Raw genomic sequence first — 22,665 nt, forward strand, 5'->3', positions numbered from 1 at the left:
AATGGAAGGCTGGGGCCAAAGTAAAGGGAATGGTTCTGCCGAACGGCATGGAGAGGTCACGGGAAAAGGGTGACCATCTGTTGAACGTGCCCCTCAGTGAGCTTAAGGTCAGTCATCAGAGAAACTGAATGTCCTTTGTGTGCCTACCTTGAGCCAGATACGATGGAGCTTTTATAATATTGTTTTTGTTTTTTTTTTTAATAGAAAAAGGACAATAAAATAAAAAGATAATTCTAAATCGGGGCGGTGGTGGGGGGAGAAAAGATTTACTGAAGCTCAATGTATTATTTAATGCACAGTTTCTGGACGGGCGGCACACCAAGTCGTAGGATTTAGTGTGACTTCTAAAAAGAGCTTTCGGAATTGAGGCAGCTCTTGCATGCCCATCTCTCCAGAAGTCTCTATCTAATCGTTGCAGAGAGCTTCCTTTCGAAGTATTTTGAAGGCTCCAGCATTCACAGGGAGAAAGGATTTTCATCACTAGGATTCTATGATACATGATATAAAATCTACAATTCTATGACTTGCCTGATGAAGCAGTTTGGTTATATTAGGAAGTAGCAAGTCTCATCAAACTAAGAGCAATACATTACAGATACAAAATGAAGAGCATTTACCACATTTTAAAAGAAACACACCCTGGATCAATGATATAGAGAAATTTATAAAATGGCAAGAGTTCAAAATGAACAGAAGCTTTTGAAATTCCTCTTCCCTAGACAGATATTTTTATCTTAAAAATTGCACATGATGTTTTCTCTAAACTTTAAGAGACTATATATCATATTACGAGCCTAGACAAAGCACTGACCATATGCTGTGAAAGGACCACTGAAAAAGAACCTATTATCTACACAATGGCATACACGACCCTAAACATCTGGTCGCACTGGCCTGGAAAATGTAGTGAATACAGGAGTGGCACTTTTATACACTTTCTTTTTCAGTCTTACTGATCCTACTTATAGAACCACCAAAATTATTTTCATATAAAATTTTAAATCACATGAAACATACGAGCCAAACTGGCTCTTTAGTACCTTTTGCATAAGACATGATGTTATACCAGTAACAGTAGAAACCCATACATAAAACATAACTTCAGAATAAACATTACTTCGTGTTTGTTTGGGAAATAAAACACTGTTAAAAAAAAGAAAATCTGAACCAAGTTTCTTCAAGTTAGAAGGAATTCACCCCTCTTCTAGTATTAAAAAAAATAATAAAATATTGTCATAAAATAAGGGTGCTTATAAAAGTGATTACTAAAAAAAAAGAAAAGAAAAACCCACAAAAACCCAAAACCTCTAACAACAGACAGATGAGCAAAGACACAGCATGCTTCTGCTCTTCTGCTTACAGAATCCCAACAAATCCAAGCCACCCCAGCAGCATGAACAGCAGAATTTAGGTCAAGGGGCCAATTAGCATCAAAGGCAGCGACAAGTTATTACTTCTCTCTGCCCAGTCCTGTTTCCTTTGAGAGTCCCGTATTAAGCAACCATGGAGGCAGCTTTAGAGCATTCCAAAACAAAAAATTTAAAAAGACATTTACAAAGTATTGCTTCTGGAAGCAACTACAGCCCTGACCCCATAAGTCAACACCATCCTCACCATCTCCACACTCTTTTATACCACTCCCAGCTGCCCTGTTACAAGGCGAATTAACTAACAGGCTGAGGAATTTTGATTCATCGTTAATTAGCCAGTGTCTGAATAGCACGAGCAGACTGACAGTTTGGGGTCGTCCAGGAACACATGTAAAGCATTTTAAACCGGGACTAACCTGGAGGTGACCGGTGCTGGGGCTGAGCTGCGGTCCTCCCAGGCCCCAAGCTCTTTTCCAAAGGTTCCCCAGGCACCAACCGAGGTTGGCCCGCTCTGAGGGAGGTCAAGTGGGCTCCTTCGGTCTCCGTGACCTTTGCAGAGAGTGGTGGCTCCAAGGTGTCAGCAGAGGGTGACCCAGAGAAAGCACGGCTCTTTCTGCCAAGAGAGTCATCAAGAGCGGCTTCCCTCTCAGCAGGCAGTGAAGGGGGCCGGAGTATCCTGTGATGCTGCTGAGGGCTGGGGAGCCTTGGAGAGAGAGGCAAGGGAACAGGTGACATCCATTTGTGCGTGCTGGACGGAAAGGATGAATTATTAAATACCGTTCCGAGAGCTGCCAGTGCTGGGGGTGGTGGCGTCTTCTCATTACCTCCAGGGTCCACACCGCGGGGCAGATCCAGAAACAAGGTTTTGTGGCCACTCAGAAGCAACCCAGCTCCCCTCTTGCTCCCGGTTTCTGGGAGGGTATGGGTGGCTGTTGTCCCGAAGGGAAATCCCAGCCGTTTCCCCTCGGTGGCTTCATCTAATTTCTCGCTCTCTATCACCTTCAGGAGGACCTTGTTCACAGCCCCCTCAGTGCTGGCTAGGGGACACTCCTCAGCTGATGGCTGCCATGGCCTGTCCCCTTGCTGCTCCTTGCCCCAGCAGCTGGCACCCCAAGCCCCAGCCTCAGCTTCTGGGAGGGTGAGCAAGTCTGCGCTGGGTATGAACTCAGCTTGCGCTGCTGGGCAAACGGCAACCCTTTCCTCACCCTCAGGATGCGTTTTAACTACTCGTTGCACCTGAGCAGACAGATCCTGGACTTTGGCCACCACTTTGGAAATAGGCTTCTTCCTGCAAGTCCGTTCAGCAGCCTTCTCTGTCCGGCCCCACTCTGCCTCTGGATGTTTCTCGGGCTCCTTGTGACTTTCGGTCGAACCTGTTTGCAGATGCATCAGCCTGCGAGGGCCCCTCTTTGGCCCCCTGGCACCATCATCTCCTGGCTCTGTGGAGCTGCATTCAGGGGGCAGCCCGCCTCTTCCATGCCCCGCAACCTCAGAAGCCTTCTTGAAGCTCCCCAAGGCAGAGTCAGCATCCAGTGTCCTGGGGATCTCTGGGGTGCAGCTCCCTCTCCTCTGTAGGGAAGAGGTAAGTGCCCCATTCGGGAGCAAGTTGCCTCTCTCCTCTAGGAGCCAAAGATGAGGCCTTGTTTGAGAAAGAGGAAGGGCGTTGCTGGAACAGATCTGGTCCTTCCCCATCAGAGGAGCCAATTCCTGGCCCCCATGCCCCTTTCGTCTTGTCCTCTTCTGCAGGGAGTTTTGAGAGAGCCCCTCAAAGCTCTCGCTCCTTCCACCAAACCTCCGGGCCTTTTTGTTCCCGTGGGAGCTCCTCTTACTGAGACAGCCCACGGCGGGCTCCCCCAGCCAGTGGCCAGCACTCTGGAAACAGTCGTCCTCGGAGGCCAGGCTCACAGAGAGCTCCGGCAGCTTCCCCTCCTGGTTCCCCATCGTAATGCCCAGAATGTGGTCTGAGCTCAGCAGATTGGCCAGCAGTCTCTCCCTCTCGGCCGTGAGTTTGTACAGCTCAGTTAGAATGTCTTTCGTGGGAGTTGGCTTGAAAAATATGTCCCCCGGATGTTCGTTCGGCTGCCGGCTGAGGCTGTTGATGTCGGACCCCTCCCTGACTTGGTAGCAGTTATGAAACCCTTTACTGGATCTGTCTAGAGTTATGGTGCCCTTGTATGAAAATCCTCTGACTTCCCCCCTCGGAAGATAGAAGCTGATGTAGCAGAGTTCGGTAATTGGCTTACGCAATTGGAGGGTGCAGTGAGTGCCTTCCATTATGCCTACCTAATTATTCATGCCTCGGAGATGCTGGTCTGTGGTCAGGCTTCCCAGGCTCCGGTGGTGGGCCATGTGATGGTGGCTATGCAGGGAAAGCATCTGACAGTCATCTCCAGCAACGAGACGGCCTGTTAGAGGAACACGGGAAGAAAGCAGCTAGTCTGACGGAGTGCATGAATCACACAGCGACATAAATCAAAGCATAACCTGGACTTATCCTTCCTCTCTGGCTGACCTCAAGCAACTCAAGGCATCAGCCAGGAGGCTGATTGCAACCTCTTCCCCACTCCCAGCTCACCCTTGACTAGCAAAGCTTTTCTACAGCTGAGAATGGGAGAGTGCTCTAATTTTAGCCCCAAGACAAAAGTCCCTTCTCCCCACATGGGAACTTGATGTATACCCTAAGCAGGGTCTCTTGACTTCTCAAGGCTTCAGTTTAGGTTCTTCTATAAAACAGAGCTAACATACCTCCCAGAAATCCTGAGGAAAGGGGACTTTGAGATCCTTAGAAAACATTACTCTCCAAGAAGCACCTTCTAAGATTTGAGATTAATTATCTATTTAACTTAAAGCAGTGGGGGAGGGAGGAAGATATTAGCTCACAAATTTTGAGTCTCTTCTGGACACAATTCATATATTTTGCCAAAAGAGTGAAAAGTGAACATTTTAAATTTTGAAATTTAAAGAAGTAACCCAGAAGCCTTAATCAAGTGTTTTGTTTGTTTTCCTACTTCTTGCCTATCTGAAGCCAAATGGAATGGCAGAGAAAAAGGAAAAATCTGTTAAGCCACTGCTGGTCCTGTATGGATTTCCAATGTCTTCACCATCAAAGTGGCTGAAGTGTCACAAGGGCAGTGAAGGTGTCTGCTCCCTCGTATGATGTGAAGTATCCCAGGGGTGTCTCTGTGGCTAACATCCCTCCAAACAATCATGAGCTTAGAATGCTATATTATGATACTTCATTTCTTAAATGAAGGCATTGCCCAGTCTTCAATATTTCCAAGCTTAAAAGAAATTCCCTGGGAAGGGTAACACAATAACCATTTATTAACCATTGATTTCTTTAGTGATATCTCAGGTCTTTCCTAAATGGGTCTAAATAGTAAAAAGCTACATAAAAGAACATTTTGAGTGAAGGAAGAGAGAAAGGAGGAAGCTTTTTAATAGAAACTTCTTAACGAAGACAGATGAAGATAAAAGTAACAAAAGGAAAAACATGCAAAAATCTGGTCAACCCAGGAGTTCCAGGAGGACTCAGGGTACTAACAGAAAGGGTTAGAAGGGCATGAAGAGAGGCAGCACAGAAGAGATGGGAGGCCAGAAGAGGTCTTGCCTCTTTCACAATTTTCTGTAGGATTGTTCTCATTCATCTAGCCTATCTCTAAAACTTTTCTAAAATGCTCATTCCTTGCCTTTCCTAAAGACACACATGTATATAGATACCTAATACTTATTGGTACAAACTCTCTGAATATATCCAAGAACACACTTTGGAGGTGGTTTTTTATTGGGGGTGGTTTTATAACAACCAGTTATAAAAGCAATTGCACAGCTGCCAATATCCACTGTTCATGATGCCAAGCATCACCAGTTCAATTTAGGGAGTGTCAAAAAAGCTAAAGTGAAGCTGCAGAAGTGCTATTTTAAGTTGCAGAAAAATGGGAGAGGCCTAGTTTTGCCTTCAAGCATCATTCTCCTCTAGTTTTTCTTATCTTCTCAATTTCCCTGGATTAGGAGAAGTACATGATGTGGGAGAAGGGGAAGAGTTAAAGTTTTTTATAATCTGTCCAAAGTAGCAGCACAAAGTTGATGCCATGATTTCAGCTGAAAACTTGATTGCTTATTCTAAAAGCTTATTCCCTAAGAGAGGGAATTTTTAATGTATTAAACATATATACACGCACACTTTTATTTTGTTATCTCATTTAATAAACACATCTCCCTTTTACAGATGAAGAGATCTAAATTCAGAGACATCAAGGATCTGGTCTAAGGTCATATGGCTCAGAAGAAGCAAGGATAAAAACCCAGGTCTGTCTCATTTCATGGCTTTGTAGGTAAAGTGGCTCCTCATCTACTGCCTTCTACTGATGAACCAGTTTTCCAAGAAATCTGAATAGAAGAGTTCTTTTATTTTGCTAGCTTGGTGTTACTCACATTGTTTCTTCAAATATGTCTCACATCTTGCTACTTTTACCACTCATTGGTTAGTTTCGGCACCTCTGATCAGACAAAATGCTGTTCTCTAAGGCTGTCCCTTAAACAACATAATCTAGGGTCAGGGCACCAGAAATTCATTACATCTGTACCTGTCAAGCAGAACTCAATGAAAATTCTAATACAGAAAATAAAGAGAAGGAGACTCATATGAAGGCTATATCTTTTGTGAAGATTATAGACATATAGTGCTCTACTATAGGGTTAACTACTTTTTTCTCCTTGTCTTTATAAGTCTTGATTATATACATGGAGAAAATGTCATGGTTAGTATTAGGCATGTTAGTCATGGTTGGGAAACTAAATCCAAAGTTTAGGAAATTATGAGATTGGATTTTACAGCAATAAAGCCATAATTCAAGGCATGAAACTACTATTAAGAAAAAACCACTTCACTTTACTGCCTCTTCCACACAGCAACTTTAATACAAAATGCTCTTTCTGGTGCCATGTCTGGGACCAGGGAGGGGCAGAAGTGAGAGTGAGAGAAAAAAAAAGAAACAGGGGTTTGCCCCATGCTCTTAGGACTAAATTTTCTCTGATCAGGGCACCGGGGACCAGAAGTATGGTACGAGACTGTACTGAACACAGGCTAAGGAGCTTGAACATCCCAGGAGCCATGGGGAATCACTGAAGAATCCTAGGCAAGGCATGCTGTTTATTCAGATTTGTATTATAGAAAGATCACTCCAGAAGCAATGTAGAGACTAGACCAATAGGGGATAAGACTAGGGTTATAGGTCACTAAAAGACCCTTTCAGTATTTCAGAAAGAATTGTTAATAGTCAGAACCAGGGCAGTGGTAATGTGGATGGAGAAGAGAAAATCAATTTAAGAAGATAGAACTGATAGGACTTAGTGATTAATTGGATATGTGTAATAGAAAAGAGTTTATTTCCACGATTTTAGATAGGTGATTGGGTAGAAATATGGTGCCATTCACAAAGATAAGAAATGCAAGAAGGCTTTGGGGGAAGATGATTAATTCAGTTTTGGAAATTTTGAATTTTAACATTCAAGCACACGTACAAGAAACTGCTAGATGCAACATGGTAGGGCTTAGGAAGGAGATATAGACTAGAGTTACATATTTAGGAGTAACCATATAATATATAAGGAGTTCCAGTTCTAAGTAAGATAAAGTAAACTCACTCCATCCTGTCTCAATCACTGAATACAGCTTAAAAACCTGTACAGAAGGCATGGAGCAGTTATTTGAGTACTCTGAAAAGTAAATAGTAGCAAGCCAATTGGAAAAGAGGACGAAACTTTGAAGTGTCACCCAACAGTAAAGCAGTTCAATTTGCCCATTTTCTCTCCAGTAGTCCCCTAGCCTGGACTCAAATCATCCTGAAAGATGGAAGTGAGTATCAGCACAAACAGAGAAAGTTCTAGGGGAAACCTTCTAGTTCAGAATCAGAAGTAGAAAAGACATCGCCTGCCAGTGATAGCAGCAGAAGTAGGAGCCTGCTGGCAACTAAAACTCTAAGAGATGAGAATGTTCCTCTTTGATCAGAGGAACTGTAGTCCCAAGACAGTGGGGCAAACCCTGTTCCTTTTTTTCTCTCTTTGTTCTGCCCCTCCTTGGCCCCAGATGTCAGCACAGTTGCAGGAAGTTTGAAGCAGAGGTGGATAAATAAAGTCTCAGATTTACGGCTAGAGGACTGAAGAGCCCCAGAGAGCCCCAAAATATGCAAAGCTTAGTAAGTGACCCAATCAGTTGTTTATAAACTCCTGAATTCACCCCCAAGCTGTGTATGTGTGGACCTGATCCTAAGCAGCATTCAAAAGACTTTGAAAAAAAACTAACAGATGGACCTTAGGACTAAGAGATAGCCCTCCTACAGTGGCAACTGGGTGGCACATGAATGCGACAGCTCCAAAGAACCTAGCAAAAGCTTTGAAAATGGAACTGATATTAAAACCACAACAAACAGAAGGCTCATCGGAACTTTCAGCCTGAACTAAACCAAGTTGGCTGACTGAAAAAAGGGAAAACGAGACTCAGAGTTTCTAATACTCAAAATGTTCAGAATACAACCCAAAACTACTCAACAATACAAAGAACCAGGAAAATCTCAACTCCCATGGGAAAATTAATCAACAGATGCCACTCTGAGATGACACAGGTGTTGAATTATCTGACAAAGACTTAGAGCAGCTGTAACAGAAGTGCTCCAGCAAGTAAGAGTTAACACTCTTGAAATGAGTGGAAAGAGAGAAATTCTCAGCAAAGAAACTGAAGATATAAAAGAGAATCAAATGGAAATTTTAGAACTTAAAAATACAGTAATGAAATGAAAAAACTTATTAGATAGGCTCAATAGCAGAATGGAGATGTAGAGGAAAGAGTCAGTGAACCTGAAGATAAATCAATAGAAATTACCCAATCTGAACAACAGGGAGAGAGAAGACTGTAAAAGTGAATAATCAGAGCCTCAAGGACCCATGCTACAAAAAAAATGACTACCATTTATCTCACCAGAGTCCTAGAAGGAGAAGAGAAAGAGCCTAGTACAGAAAATATATTTGAAAAAATAATCATTGAAAACTTCCCAAATTTGGTGAAACACATAAACCTATAGATTTAAGAAGCTCAGTGAGCCCCAAGCAGAATATACCTAAATCAGTTTATACTCAGACCCAACATTCAAACTGCTGGAACCTAAAGACAAAGAAAAAAAATCTTGAAACAGCCAGAGAAAAATGATGCATTGCTTATAGAGAAATGACTTAAGTGACTGCAGATTTCTCATCAGAAACCATCAGGACCAAAAGGAAGTGGAACATTTTTAAAGTGCTGAGGAAAAAAAAGACCTGTCAACCCAGAATTTTATACCCAGTGAAAATATTCTTCAAGAATGAAGATGAAATAAAGATGAAGGAGAAGTAAGAGAATTAGTTGCCGACAGACCTGCTCTAAAAGAATTGCTAAAGGAAGCTCTTCAGACAGAAGAAAAATGTTACCAGAAAGAAACCTGTAATATCAAGAATGAAGAAAGAGTAATAGAAATGGTAAACATCTGTGTAAATATAATATTGTTCTTCTCTTGAGTTCTTTAAAAGATGTTTGACAGTTGAAAGCTAAAAAATATGATATTGTTCAGTGTGGTTGCAATGTATGTACATATAATACACAAGACAACTACAACATAAGAGGGTGGGTAACAGGACCTCCATGGTATGAAGTAAAATAGTATTTTAATTCTAAGTACACTGTAGAGTTCATCATGTATATTGTAATCCCTAGAGAAAACATTTTTTAAAATATACAAAGATATAATCAAAAATACAACTGGTATATTAAAACAGAATAATATTAAATGTTCAAATAACTAAAAATAAAATGAGAAAAAGGAAATGAAAGAGAGGAACAAAAAAAGGCAACAAACAAAAAGTAAAAACAAATGGAAAAAATTGGTAAACCTAAATCTAAACATGTCAACAATTACATTAAATGTAGATGGTCTAAACACAACATTAAAAGACAAAGATTATCAGAATGCAAACAATATGGAGTTAAAGTCACTGAGTTGGATGAAGTTACTCAAGAAGATTATGCAGCCAGAGGAAAGCAAAGGTTACAGAGTATAGTACTGGGAACAAAGATATTCAAGGAATAAATGGAGGAAAGAGAGACTTCAAAAGAAGCAGAGAAAGAAAAAGGTAGTAAGATAATTCCCCATATTTTATATCTAAAGAAATTAAGGTTAAATAGTTTAATTTCTTATTATGTTTTTATTATAAGTCTGTAAACCCTAGATCTAAAATCTTTCAGTGTAGTCAAACTGAGGCCATGGTTCAGAAGTTCATGTTAGATTAAACCATAGGTCTTCCATAATACTAGCAAGCCTTTCTTCCTCCCTCCCCTGAGAGTAACAGGAGTCACATATCCAGTTATATCCTTAAAGTCTTAGCTTCAGCCTTATCCACCAACCCTTCTTAAAGACCTGTTACATTTTCCTTCTATAATTTTCTTTGCTACATTTTCTTTGGCAGAGAAATACTGTAAAAATAGTGAAAGTCACAACCATGGTATCATACCATGATGAAGACCATGTCAACTAGGGATCAAACCATAGGGTATAAAAGATGAACAGTGTGACTTTGGGGTCATAGATATCAACATCGGCCATGTGGTTTGTGGCAGGATACTTGGCAAAAATAAGTTCCCATGAATTGTAAAAGAAAAGTGTTCCATTCTTAGAATCCTGGAAATTTTTTTAAAATGTCACAGAGGTTTCTCTGCTTCCAAGATGAAATACTATTCTACCAGATTCTGGGGGTCCAAATCCAGGTGCAAATGTTCATGCCATGTATTCATAATTTCCGAGTTTCCAATGATCATATAAACAAATAAAGAAGGTACTCCTAGTACCTCTTTCACTGGGCCTTATCATTTAACAAAAAATTTCAAGCAAAAACATTATCTGCAGTGGAAGGTAGGAATTGAGAATTGTAGTTTAATTATAAGGTAGTGTCAGTTGAAAAGAACAAGTTTCTCCTTTGAATGCACAAGGATACAGGTTTTGATACACGAGTGACACAAAGACAATCCAACTGGCTCGAATTTGGCAACCACAGTGCATCTTAGAGGAAACTTATGGAAAAGAAAAGATAATTTCATGTTTTCTGGTCCTAGGATGAGTTTTAGGATCATTTGACCAACAAATTTAAGACAGATTACTGCAAAGAAATACAAACATTTTCAAACTTACTTCCCCATTCTCTTCCACAGTTTGAAATTATTTTTATCAAAATAACTCATTGTGTACATCCTCCACTATCATCAATGAATAATTATAGCACTGCCTCTGGAGCATGGAATAACTATCCATGGTTCTTCCCAAATCTCCCTCTCTCAACCAAAGACAGACTGTCAGAATTCAGCAATCAGTCTAGCATCCCGGCCAGTGTCTGTATCTGGATAAACATACCTCATGTACTTTCGTCCTTCAAATTTCAGCTCCTTTGTGACATGAGAAATTTAATCTCTAAGTTTCCAATCCACTAACTCAAAATACTACTTGGTGATACCTACTAGATGAACAAGAAACTATAAAACTCCTCCTCTTTGAACAAGTCTGCCCTGAGCAAATGAACTTCAACCTCAGCACTCCAGTGTGCTCCACATCAAAAGAAGGCTTCAGAGAAGGGCAAACACTTCTCTGTGACAATCCACTAGCAAGTCAGAGTGTGGTACAGTGCTGAATCATTGCACATATTTTCCATCTAAGAAACCAGAGGAAAAAGAATTGTAAGTCTTAGGAGGGGAAAAAAAAAAAAAAAGCAAAATAACAAGGAAAGCACTATGGAGTGGGGTTAAATATAATTCCATGCTGAGTTCACAGGACTATTTCAAGCAGCACTGCCTCACTCTGCTTTGACTAAAATGCAGCAGTTCTGCAGGTGCCACATACTAAATTATACATCTTAATTTGGTCTACCAAGTGACCTTCTCTGGTTGTGCTCAGTGTCAAAGCACTTTGCTTCCTGGGAAGTCTTCAGGTCTTTCATTTCCTCTTGCAAACTCCAGACAGACATTCTCTCCAAGATAACACTGCTGGGGTGATTTCTTCTCTGACTCTTTTTCCAATAAGCAAGCATAGGATTTTACTCTACCCCAAATGGAAAGATCTGTTGTGCCTCACCATAATAGGAATTATTGCCTTTAGCAGATGCTATTCAATGCTCATAACATATTTCACCAATGCCTAAAATAAGATCCAAGAATTAGCTGCAGTCATTCTATCTGCTTACTATAGATTTCCTAATTGATTCTGGACCTAAAAGGCCAATGCAAAGCTTTTTTTTGCTCAGCCATTGGCACGGCCATGCCCTGTGACTCCATCTGAGCCCAATACTGCTAAGATAGATTATCTATAACTTCCATTATTTAACGGGAAATTGTCCATCTGTCCATTCAGATTCACACTCTACCCTTCTGCACATCACTAAGCACTAGGAGACTGACTTTTTTGGACTCAGTCAAGATCAACAAGCTCCCCTGCACTCTGGCTTCTACTGGGTTTAGCCACTGGAAAACACTAGCAGCAGATCAGAAGGTAGAATGGGAAAAGAGTCAGGATATTTACTCCCTGGCTCCCTCCATCCTAGACTATGGTTTTGCAATAGGTGTGTCCTCTACTAATGAAGACCACAGCTCCTCTTGGGGAGCCCTCCTCCAGCTACAGTTACTTCTTCTGGGTACCAGTTACTGCTCCCTTCCATTGCTCATTCAGACCTAGGTAGCTTTGGATTCTGCTTCTTACGTGTGAATTCTGGACGCATTAGTGCCAGCCTGTCTTCCTCCCACCCACCCTAGGATACAGTGCAGTGTTACTGTTCTTCAGATAGAAGATATAAACACAAACGTAGGTCTGCAATAGCTTTCTAGCTCTTCTCCCTCTGAAGGATTTTTTTCTCCAAAGAATCTAAACACTGCAGGAGTAGGAGTACAGGAGTAATAACTAAATTACTACAATACAAAGCAGAAAGAGACCCATTCAATAGACATCAAACAAAAAATCAGAGAAGGTCAAAGAAAGGAGAGAGTACATCATATTTGTAGGATCAGGAAATCCTTCAGGAAAAGCATTTGAAATTGCCCCTCACTAAAGGGTAAGATTTCAACAGGCAGAGATTAAGAAAAGGGAATTCCAAGAGGAGGAGCATTATACAAGACTGGGAAATTTGCTAAATTTGTACAAAGGGAAAAATTACGCTTCGTCTAGACATGTGTCAGGAGAAATAAGATAAAGTGATGTCACGTTGTAAAAAAAATTTGAATCCAGGTTGGTGGGAAATTCATGCTTACTTCATAGAAAAATGGGAAACCATTGATGGGTTTTGATCAGGAAAGTAATATGTTCACATCTAAACTTAAGGAAGATGAATTTGGCAGTAATATCAGAACAGAATGGAGTAGAAGAGATCAGAAAGAGCATCAGTGAGGAACTCAGGAAAACAGCAAATTCTGCAAAGAGATTGAAAAAGAAACAAATTAGAAGGGGAGATTAGAGGAACAGTTTTAGATAGGAATTTCAGCAAAGTAATAGAACACCAAAATATATTGCAAAGAGCAAGAGAAAAGGCAGACGGTTACGAGAAGGTAATGAGTAATAACCTATACTGGTATCAAGGCTTTGACTTTGCTATTAATTTTGTCTTGTTTTTCAAGACAAAGGAAACCTAAGCATGTTTTTATGCTGAGAAGTAGTAGTGAAGAGGGAGATACTGATGATACAAGTGAAAGATGGGATAAAATATGGGACAATAGATAAAGGAAGGCCCCAAAGGATGAAGACATGGGCTCAAGATCAAATGAGGAGGGTCAGCCTTGACAAGGAGAGTTGTTGCATGGTCAAAGACTCGGGTTAGATAAAGAGAAGAAGACAATTTTAAGCAGAAAGTAGTGAAATTGAGAGAGTTTACATATTACCACAATGAATTTTGTTTTCTTCATAAAGACTATTATTGTATGATTTTCTTTGTATTCCTACAATGTCACAAGAAGGAAGCAAAATACTGCAGAAGCAAAATTTCTGCCTTTAAAACTCTGATTTGACTATGAGTCAAAAGCACTCCAAGCTGGGCCTTATTATAACATACTGGCGAATCGCTAAAATAATTAAATAGAGGCCAAAGTTTGGTCAATAGAATTATTTTGGTCAATAGATTTCTAGCCAAAGTCACAGCTGGTTATCAAAGAATAAGAAAAATGGCTCCTTTTTGCATCTGTTTTTTTTTTTGACCCCTAAACCAACCCACTCATATACCCAGATATGCTACAAGGTATGAGCATTGAAGATTCCCCCAAAGACTTCAGAGAATCCTTTCTTCACCTCTCCCTTACCTCTTCCAAACTTCACTACATAAAGATAAACAAATATCAGCTTACCACATGATCTCCATGAGAATATAAGATACTGAGATCCTCAACGCATCTCTGGGCTCATGTCACTATCTGGTTTATATCATCATCTATGGGAGATATAGGAGTATACAGAGGGAATAAACCCCTTCCTCATGATTATAAAAAAGAATCTGTACATATGAAATTCTTACTCATTGAATGCTTAAGGTTCAAAGGTCAGTGTTTGATTGCACAGCATCCCTCAAAAATGGGCTTGGTACATTCTTGGTAAGACAGATAGCTTCCTTTTCAAAAATTAGGAGTGTCTTTTTAAATATGTGAACCCAATTTGTGGAGTTTTCTTTTATGAGAACTTTAAATCAGGAACAATCATCGCGTATGTTAAGTTGAATCTGCATTTCCAAATTAAGGACTCTGCTCTTGAACAATGACTTTCCAATTATACAGAATAAGGGATTTAAATAGGCTTTTACATTTTATAGAGGAGTAAGGACCCAGGCAGGGTGGTCTGAGGGCACTCTCTTGTTTAAAGCTCCATCACAGAGCACAGCCCTCATGAAAGAAGGGAGGAGCATGGTGACTCTCAGAGATGAAGCTACTCTGCTGTCTCTCCCTTTCCCCTATAGTCCCTCTGTTGGAAAAAAAAAAAAATTTAACTGTCTCACGTTATGTGTTCTAATTTTATAAAATGCCCCAAATACTTTCATACGTCACCATAATACGAGATTTGTATAAAACTTCCACAAGAGAAGTTGTGTGGCTCCAACTTCCTTTTGAGACATACTAACACACTCTAAGGCCGGTATGACAGATGTTGTCATTGTCACTTACATACAGAGAGGCTAAAGGAGACCAGAAAGTTTCAAGTGACTTGCCCTGGTCACACAGCTAGTGATCAACAGAAGTGGGACTCAAATCCAGGTTTCTCGATTCCTAGTTTGGTGCTCTTTCTACTACCCTACTACAGCTGAAAACCATTAAAAAAAAAAGACTAAAGAAACAAAATGCCCTAAAAAATTTATTGTTGGATAGAATTTTAAATGCACTGTAGTACTACATAGAGTGAAGCAAGTGGGCTCAAAGCCACTCTTTGGTAAGGGTTTCTCATGTAAATATGATCTTTCGAGGAATTCTATGTCTCATTAAATATTCAGAATCCTACAGAGGAGTATAATTTATAGGCAATGGTTTCATAAGATGCATCTGCTTCCTTTCTGTGTTGTTGCTTTTGTTGAGGAAGACATATTGGTATCAAAGTTTCACAAATCCTAACGCTTACCATGGGAATCAAGGAAGGCCCTTATTCATCTTAATCTTGTGCCATTTCATAAAATCTGCCATATGAGTTAGTTATTTTGAGATGACTTTTGCATCATACCACTAATTCTCTATGCAGCAATGTTTAAACAAAAGGCTCTCCCAAGAAAGGGACAGGGTAACCCAGCACTGCATTCCAACCCAGTGTTTATGTCTGTTTCAGCAAAGACAGCTGGCATCATCACTGCTGTCTGGCAAGCTCATTTTCCTTAGTTGACTAATGAAGAGGCAGGAAGATAACACTTTGCGGACAAGCAGTAAAAATCCACAAAAATTAAAAATAGAGGTGTGGTAATAAGATACGTAGATTCATACTCAGTTGAGAAGGGGGAAGAAAAGGAAGGGGAGGAGGAGGAAGATGAGATAAGCCAACATTTCATGAGTTCTTACCCAGTGCTAGGCCCTAGTTAAGTGCTTCTATGCCTCATTCATTTAATTCTCACAGATCTATGAGATGAGTACTAACAATACTCCCTCTATACCCATGAGAACCACGCAAGCTTAAGTAACTTACCCAAAGTCTCAAGAATTGAAAATTGAATCCAAGCCTGAATGTCTTAAAGGTTTGCATGTAGAAGTTACAAAATATTGCATTTTCCAAAACTTCATGGAGAGATGATGAATCTGTTATGGGACACTCGCAGGAGACCTCTAACACCTCTACATAAGGATTATTTCTCTTCTCTTTGTTAAAAGATGGTTAAGAGATTACGGCGATCATGCAAGTTAACGCCATGCCCCCTAGCCAGAATGTTAATTATCCATCTGGCAGAAAGGAAAAAGAGCATGTAAAGTTTGCAAAATTCCTACTGAGAATTCTTCTTTGTCCTAAAAGTATGCTAGTGTTCATGGTCTAATGTTTCTATTAGGGCCTAGAGAAAGACTTATCCCACAATGCCCCAGAGAAGGTGAGGAAGGTTAAAATTGGACATCACCATTAAATTTGCCTCAGGTGAAGTTAAGAGAATTATGATTGAATGTCAGTAAGTTCTGACTGCAGGAGGTGTAATAAAAAATGTCAGAGCACCCCCAGATTTTGAAGCAGTCCCCCTTGTGATTAGGAGCTTAGCTGTGGGTATGGACACTTGGAACTATGTCTGCTCAAACATTTAAACCAATCCCACCTTTGGCAGAAGGCTGGAAACTTCTAATGGGAATATTTAAACAATATCTAACTAGTCCCTATCTTCTGACTCCTGAATTTAAAAGAATTAAAGTGTCATCCCTAATTTCAACAGGTCCTAAGACAGAGATTTTCCACATCACAGCAGCTACAGTTGGACCCAAAGGTTTGGCAACAGGAAAAGTACCATCTTGGGCTCAAAACATATCTTCCTTTAATAAACTGTGTTGCTCTGAGAACTCCCCATTTGATTGCCACTCAGAATTTCACTACTTTATGCAAAAATCTCATGGCCACAGTTCCTACAGCTGGATGTCACACAGGGGTCTAACAGTTTTCACACCATTTGCATATAATTGTAAAAGCATTTCAGGATGATTCCACAAGTTCATTCTCAACAATCTGTCAACTGACCTCAATTGAAAGGCAGAAACATAAAAAGCATATTACTGTATCAGTAGTCAAAGACTGCACCTATCCAAATGGCAGGCTTAGAGAGAATAATGGTGAAGATAAGTATACACTTATGAAACTGATGGAAAGCTAAAGTTTTGAGGTATAGATGGTTGCCCAAAATAACTTGTTACAGCAGTCTCATGCTGCTTCTAGAAATCTCCTGTGTTCCTGGCATTCAAATAACATCCAAAAAAAAAAAAATCCTTTGAAAAACATAAAACAACTTAATAAGACCATTTCTGAATTTGAGATGGCTAAAACGTCAAGGCTGAACAAATAAATGTATGCCATAAAAAACAGAAATTGAATGTTGGGACAAATGGCTAGTGTTCTGATGGGAGTGTTTATGGTTTCATAGTCAAATCAGAGTTTTAAAGGCAGAAATTTTGCTTCTGCAGTGTAGACTAGCTTAGTGCTTTCCTTCTGACATTGTGACATTGTAGGAATACATAGAAAATCATAAAATTATAGTCTTCATGAAGAAAACAAGAAGTGCTTTCCTTCTGACATTGTGACATTGTAGGAATACATAGAAAATCATAAAATTATAGTCTTCATGAAGAAAACAAGAAATCTCTCAATTTCACTACTTTCTATCTAACAGAAAGAGTGATAGATCCCTCCGCCTTACCAGCACACAAGGGAAGCCCTGGGAACTGAAGGACTCCGAGCACAGTTCTGATGTCAGGAAGAGTTTACATTGTCTGTGACAAGTTTCAAAAACAATTTGAAATAAAAGCAAATATATAATAAGCACGGCAAATAGGTCTGTGATGGTAATAAGAATGTAGAATTAGAAGGACACAAAGGCCTGGGGTTCCATAATTTTTTTTTGCAGCCTTTTATAAAAAGGTGCAATTAGCCCAAATTTCTATCTCACAAATTGCAGAGTAAATCTGTGAATCAGATGAGGCCACCAGGGAGCACACTATTAAATACTCTTTTGTCATCAGATTAAGTAAAAATGTTCTCTCAAGTGGGCATGTACTTGCATGATAAATCAGTTTTCCAGTTGGGGGAATTCTGTACGGATTAAGCGGATCAGGATTTACCAAGAAAATCCTTCTTGGGCCTGACATCATCATGAGAAACATCCGCTGGCTGCATTGGGGGCCTATTTGAGACAAACGGATTTACAGCATTCGAGTTATTCGTCTAAAAAGCATGTTTTGGAACATGAAGTATTTCAGTAAATACCAACATTTTATAATATAAATAACTTCTGGGCATGTAAGTTTAATTCCACCAATGGGTCTTGGAATCTAATTATTAATGAAGGGAAAATGAACTATGGGGTTTTCTTAAATCTTGATGTTGGGAGACAGGATGCAACATTTCCCCATTCCTTTTCTTCAGTTGCAACTGCATTCCCACACCCAAAATGTCACTCTTATAACCATCACTACAGTTAGTTCTTCTTCAATTCTAAGGTGTTTCAGTAAAATCTGTACAATGAACACATTCACAAATGCGGTTAGAAAGGTGGTCGTTTATACAATTGTGTGTTTATATCACTAGCTGTCATCATAATGCATGGATATGTATAGTGTGCAAAACACAATGATTCAAATGGGAGACACGTATGATGCATCTAAGGTGCTCACAGATTTTACAGTACCAGTGAAAATTTGACACCACTACTAAGGTACAAAGAGGTGGAACATATGGATTTATGACTAAATGATCAGTGCACATACTAACTCGAGGTTCCATGGCGAACTTGATGCAGAGGCCACGGTATACTCAGTAGCCTGGAAGCAGGATGGCAAGATGAGGAAAGCACACCACATATCGCGGGAGTGTTATGAGGATTAGCATGCAGTGGTGGACCACAGCCAGCGTACAACAAAATGCAACTTGTCACCAAGCGATGGGAAGGAAAAGGGAAGTAGAGAAAACTGACACTGGTTATGTGGTTTGACACTGAGTTCGAAAGTCTGCCTTTGTTATCTCATTTAACTCTAGCAATTATCTTCTGCCTCATAAGGTTGTTATTTTCATTTTATACATCATAATAAATGAAGTTCACAGAAGGAGGTGGTAGAGTTGGGCTTCAACACAAGGTCAGTGTAACTCCGAAGTCCACAGTCCTTTCAGTACAGAAAATTCGAGTAGGAGGGGCTTGAAGACTGGCTCTCAATACTCTAGCTTATTAGAAAGGATTTTAAATGTTGGGAAATGGAAAAGAGAAAGCAAATCATTTCAATAAAGCTGGAGGAAAATATAAAGGATGGAGAATGAAAGAATGTGACTTTGAGGAGGAAGAGAATAGGGTGGGCGCGGAGAGCCATATCACTGAAATAATGCAGGTAGTACAAGGATGACCTTCCCAGAGATTTTCCAATAAAAGAGCAACACCACACATCCCACAGGAAAATGACAGAGTAGCTGAAAAACATCAGTCTAAAGCTGTCGCGTTGCAGAGTGACCAACCTGCGGCTGGCCTGGGATATCCAGTCCACCTTTTTGTGCAACTGACAGACCAGGAACCCCTCCTGAGTTTATTATATGAGTGGATATACAGAAGAAGTATTGGGGATCAGAGAGACAACAGGAATGAAGGGGACATATTTAGTTATAGGAATCTGGAGAGAGAGGGGAAATTGTAGGTAAGAGACACGAGGAGAGGGAGAGAAAGATGAGGACAATGGACAGAAAGGGACAATATCTGACCCACAGAGGAAAGGAGGTAGGAGAATCCTTTGTGTTCATAAAAGACTTTGTAAGACTATGAAACCAAGCAGTGCTCCTTCAGGGCCCAGGTGAGAGAGCATGGCCAGGGTTGGAAAAGGAGCCATTCTTTCCCATGCACCATCTCCTTCAGTGCCCTGAGAACTCCAGAAGGCCATCACAGGAGCCTGTTGTGCTCAGCAGGGTGTCGTTTTAACAGAGGGGACCAGCAGAAGAGGCCAGGACAAGGTGCAGCGAGGACAAGGCTGTGGGACAGTATGACTAGTCTGATGGCTGAGCACATATGAGGCTCCAGGAAATAACTGGGGATGTTTTAAGAGGTGGAAGAAGTCCTATGTAAACAGGAAAAACTAAGACTCACCATATTAAGGTGTTATTATTGTGGCCTCACTTCAACCCATAAACAAGTGACTGCTGGGTTATTAAGTCCACATAGGGTGAAGAAGAAGCAAATGATACAGAAAAGGATAAGGAAGAGAAGAAACTCAATGATAAATATGGCTCCCATCCAAAAGAAGGGAAAATCAAAGTCATCCAACTGGAGTGGGTTCCTTTGGAAGGCTTGCTGTAATTGGACATTTTTAAGTGCATGATGATGACTATTTGATAGAGATTCTGAGGAAACTAAACCATTATAAATCCAGTACTCCAGACCTATTAGTCTTCCTTAATATCTACCCCCTCTCAGAGTTCAATCCATTACCTGGTCTTCTTGGTTTTTACCTCCATGACGACTGGGTACTTGGATGAGTTGGACTTCAGAATACTCCCATCCTGAGCTAGTATTATTTTTTTGTATCTGTACCATAAGAATATTATGGTACATATTCTTCTTGGAAAGGCAAAGAGTTTTTACTCTTTTAAGCTATATTCCATAATATTCCACATCATAAAATTTTCATTTCCAACAAAAATAGTAGATCCCAATAATCATTAAAATGTTCTTGGTTCAGTTAAGTAGACCACTGAATTCCATAAAACCCAGAATTTGATCTACTGGTATTTGAGGGATCAATCTAGTATATCTAGATTCCTGTGAGGCATAAGATCAAATGAGCAAATATCATGTAGTTTTTCATGTTCCCAACTCTCATACTATATGAATGTTACCAATGGCAATATCCCTGTGTATGGCTAACTGACCCATATTTGGACTTACAGAATGGTTGGGCAATCAGAAACATTTCCACATTCCACACTGTAGTGCTTCAAAAAGCAAACTGTAACGGTTCTATTGTGTCATGATTTCTGTTTCAAAATCTGGGAACGGACCCATGGGGCTAGATCGGGAGCCTGTGAAACTGAGCAGATCTTTCAGATGCAGAGAATTTTTCCTACCACATACTTGCTTTAATTAATAAAACTAGATTCCTTTCAGAGGAAAGAACTATTTTTTAAGAGCTAGAGTTTCAATCATAGAGATTGTCTAGGTTATTTCTAAGGAGGGAATTGACATTATAGAAGAAAATTCCTCAATCTTCTAAGTGCTTTATATTTCCTTCTTTCATTACTTCTTTTCATAAGAAATTCAAGAAGGCAGGTAGCCCTTGTTTTTCCACATCTTCTCCTCTTTCCTTTGTTTTTAAATAAAGAAATGAGTCCTCAAAAGCTAAGCTTAGGACACTTCACACAGTGCTTGCTATATATCTGCCGGCCTGGGAACTAGAAACCAAAAGATAAGTATGGCCCCAGTGAGGTCAAAATTTAGTTCACATCAAAGCAGAGAGACCCTGGAAATACCTACTTGCCTACCCCCCACACACATACTTAGCCGTATTCTCCCATAGATGTCAAAAGCATCAAGAAATTCTTACCCATATAGCATCCTCCTCAAATGAGAGGTCCTGCCCCTATTGGAATGTTTATTTATTATTGTCAGAGTTGAGCTGAGGCTACAATGCCTTAAAATCCCACAGCACCTTATACTTTTTCAAAGAATCTCACATGCATAATCTTATTTAAATAAGCAACTTATCTGATCAGATGTGAGAGATAAGTGGACTTCGCTGAGGGAGGTTTGACAGAACTACCTGGCTGGAGGGTCCCCAAAACAAATGGCACATTTTCCATTTAAAAAATCATTCCTTGGAGGCCAACTATATGTCAGACATTTTCCTCTACACTATTCTGGATGGAGAGTTTGTCTTTGGCACCTCTAACCAGCCTTCTTCTGCTTCCCTTCCCCTCGCTCGTAATATATTTTCTTTCCTGTCCCTAAGAAAAGTCACTTTCAAAATATGACCAGATAGAAATCATTCAGCTTTTGATTACATGAGTTAGCCAACACAGTATTTTCATTTGCAGGCTTGCCCTGTCAAAGGTAATGACAGGCTGTAGAGCCAATTTAGGGAATTCAGCTTCACTTAAATAGAAGCGGTATTGATTCAGTCAGAGGTCTTCCCAGCACTGACAAAATCCTAATGCTTCTGCCTGCAGCTAAGACACAACTCAGGAGTACCAAGAGTGTTTGTAAGCTTTGGTTCTCAAGCAAAAGCTTTTGATACCTAAGGTAAATAGCTTTAGGTCTTTCAATAGCTAATTACTATTAAATAAATAGGTAATTACTTGTTTAGTGATCACTCACCATGTGCTGGGCACTCTTCTTAGGGCTTTATCTGTTTTAACACATTTATTTTCACACAGACAAAAAAGTCTATGAGGTAGGTACTATTATTTATCCCTGTTCTCGTAATGAAGAAACTGAGGCACAGAGAGGGTAGGTAATTTGCTTAAGGTCTCACAGCTGGTAAGTGGCTGAGCTGGGATTTGAACCCAGATGGTTTGCCCCAGAGCCCTAGCTCTGAAAATCCCTTACAGGACTGACCAGGGACACCAAGCCACATTCAGAAGACCACTCATTCACGAATTCCTCTTCTTTTAGTCATAGAATATGGAGCACTCACCCCATGGTACAACTGGTCCAGGACTGATCAATCTTCATGTGAGAGAGTTTCCACCCCGGCAGCGCAGACCGAAGAAAAAACAATGAATTCACAGTCAGAAGGCTTGGGCTCAAATCCAGCTTTGCCAGTTGCTAACAGAATGACCTTCTGTAAGTCACTTAAACCTCGCTTCACCTCAGGGTCTTCATCTGTAAAATAGCTTTTTATTCTCCCTATTTTCAATGCAATTTCATAATCCCCCTGCAGAGAAATGGAGCCCACTCTCCAAATTACTTTTCTAGGTAGAACAAATTCAGGGCACGTGTGGAATCAGAACCTAGACTTCTGGAGACAAAAGATACCACAGGACGGTAAGGGGTGGAAGTAGGCAAAGGAAATAGCATACAAAATTTACAAGTAGGGGGAAAAACCAAACTTCCGTCAGTCATGCAAGAA

General features: G+C 40.2%; 1 protein-coding gene and 1 long non-coding RNA gene across 2 annotated transcripts in view; one reads left to right on the top strand and one right to left on the bottom strand.

Moving 5' to 3' along the window:
- Positions 1–3,644, bottom strand: part of FMN1 (formin 1) — a 414,086-nt gene extending 410,442 nt beyond the window's left edge. Inside the window, exon 1 of the mRNA XM_061180550.1 lies at positions 1,787–3,644. Coding sequence (XP_061036533.1) covers positions 1,787–3,644 — 1,858 coding nt within the window. The remainder of the gene's footprint in view (positions 1–1,786) is intronic.
- Positions 2,713–22,274, top strand: LOC133084240 (uncharacterized). The gene is made up of 3 exons (XR_009699401.1): positions 2,713–2,952; positions 5,599–5,678; positions 22,209–22,274. It is a non-coding gene; the product is annotated as an uncharacterized LOC133084240 (long non-coding RNA).
- The last annotated feature ends 391 nt before the right edge of the window (positions 22,275–22,665 follow it).

The sequence above is a fragment of the Eubalaena glacialis genome, chromosome 2 (genome assembly GCF_028564815.1).
Source record: "Eubalaena glacialis isolate mEubGla1 chromosome 2, mEubGla1.1.hap2.+ XY, whole genome shotgun sequence".
Taxonomy (NCBI): Eukaryota; Metazoa; Chordata; class Mammalia; order Artiodactyla; family Balaenidae; genus Eubalaena; species Eubalaena glacialis.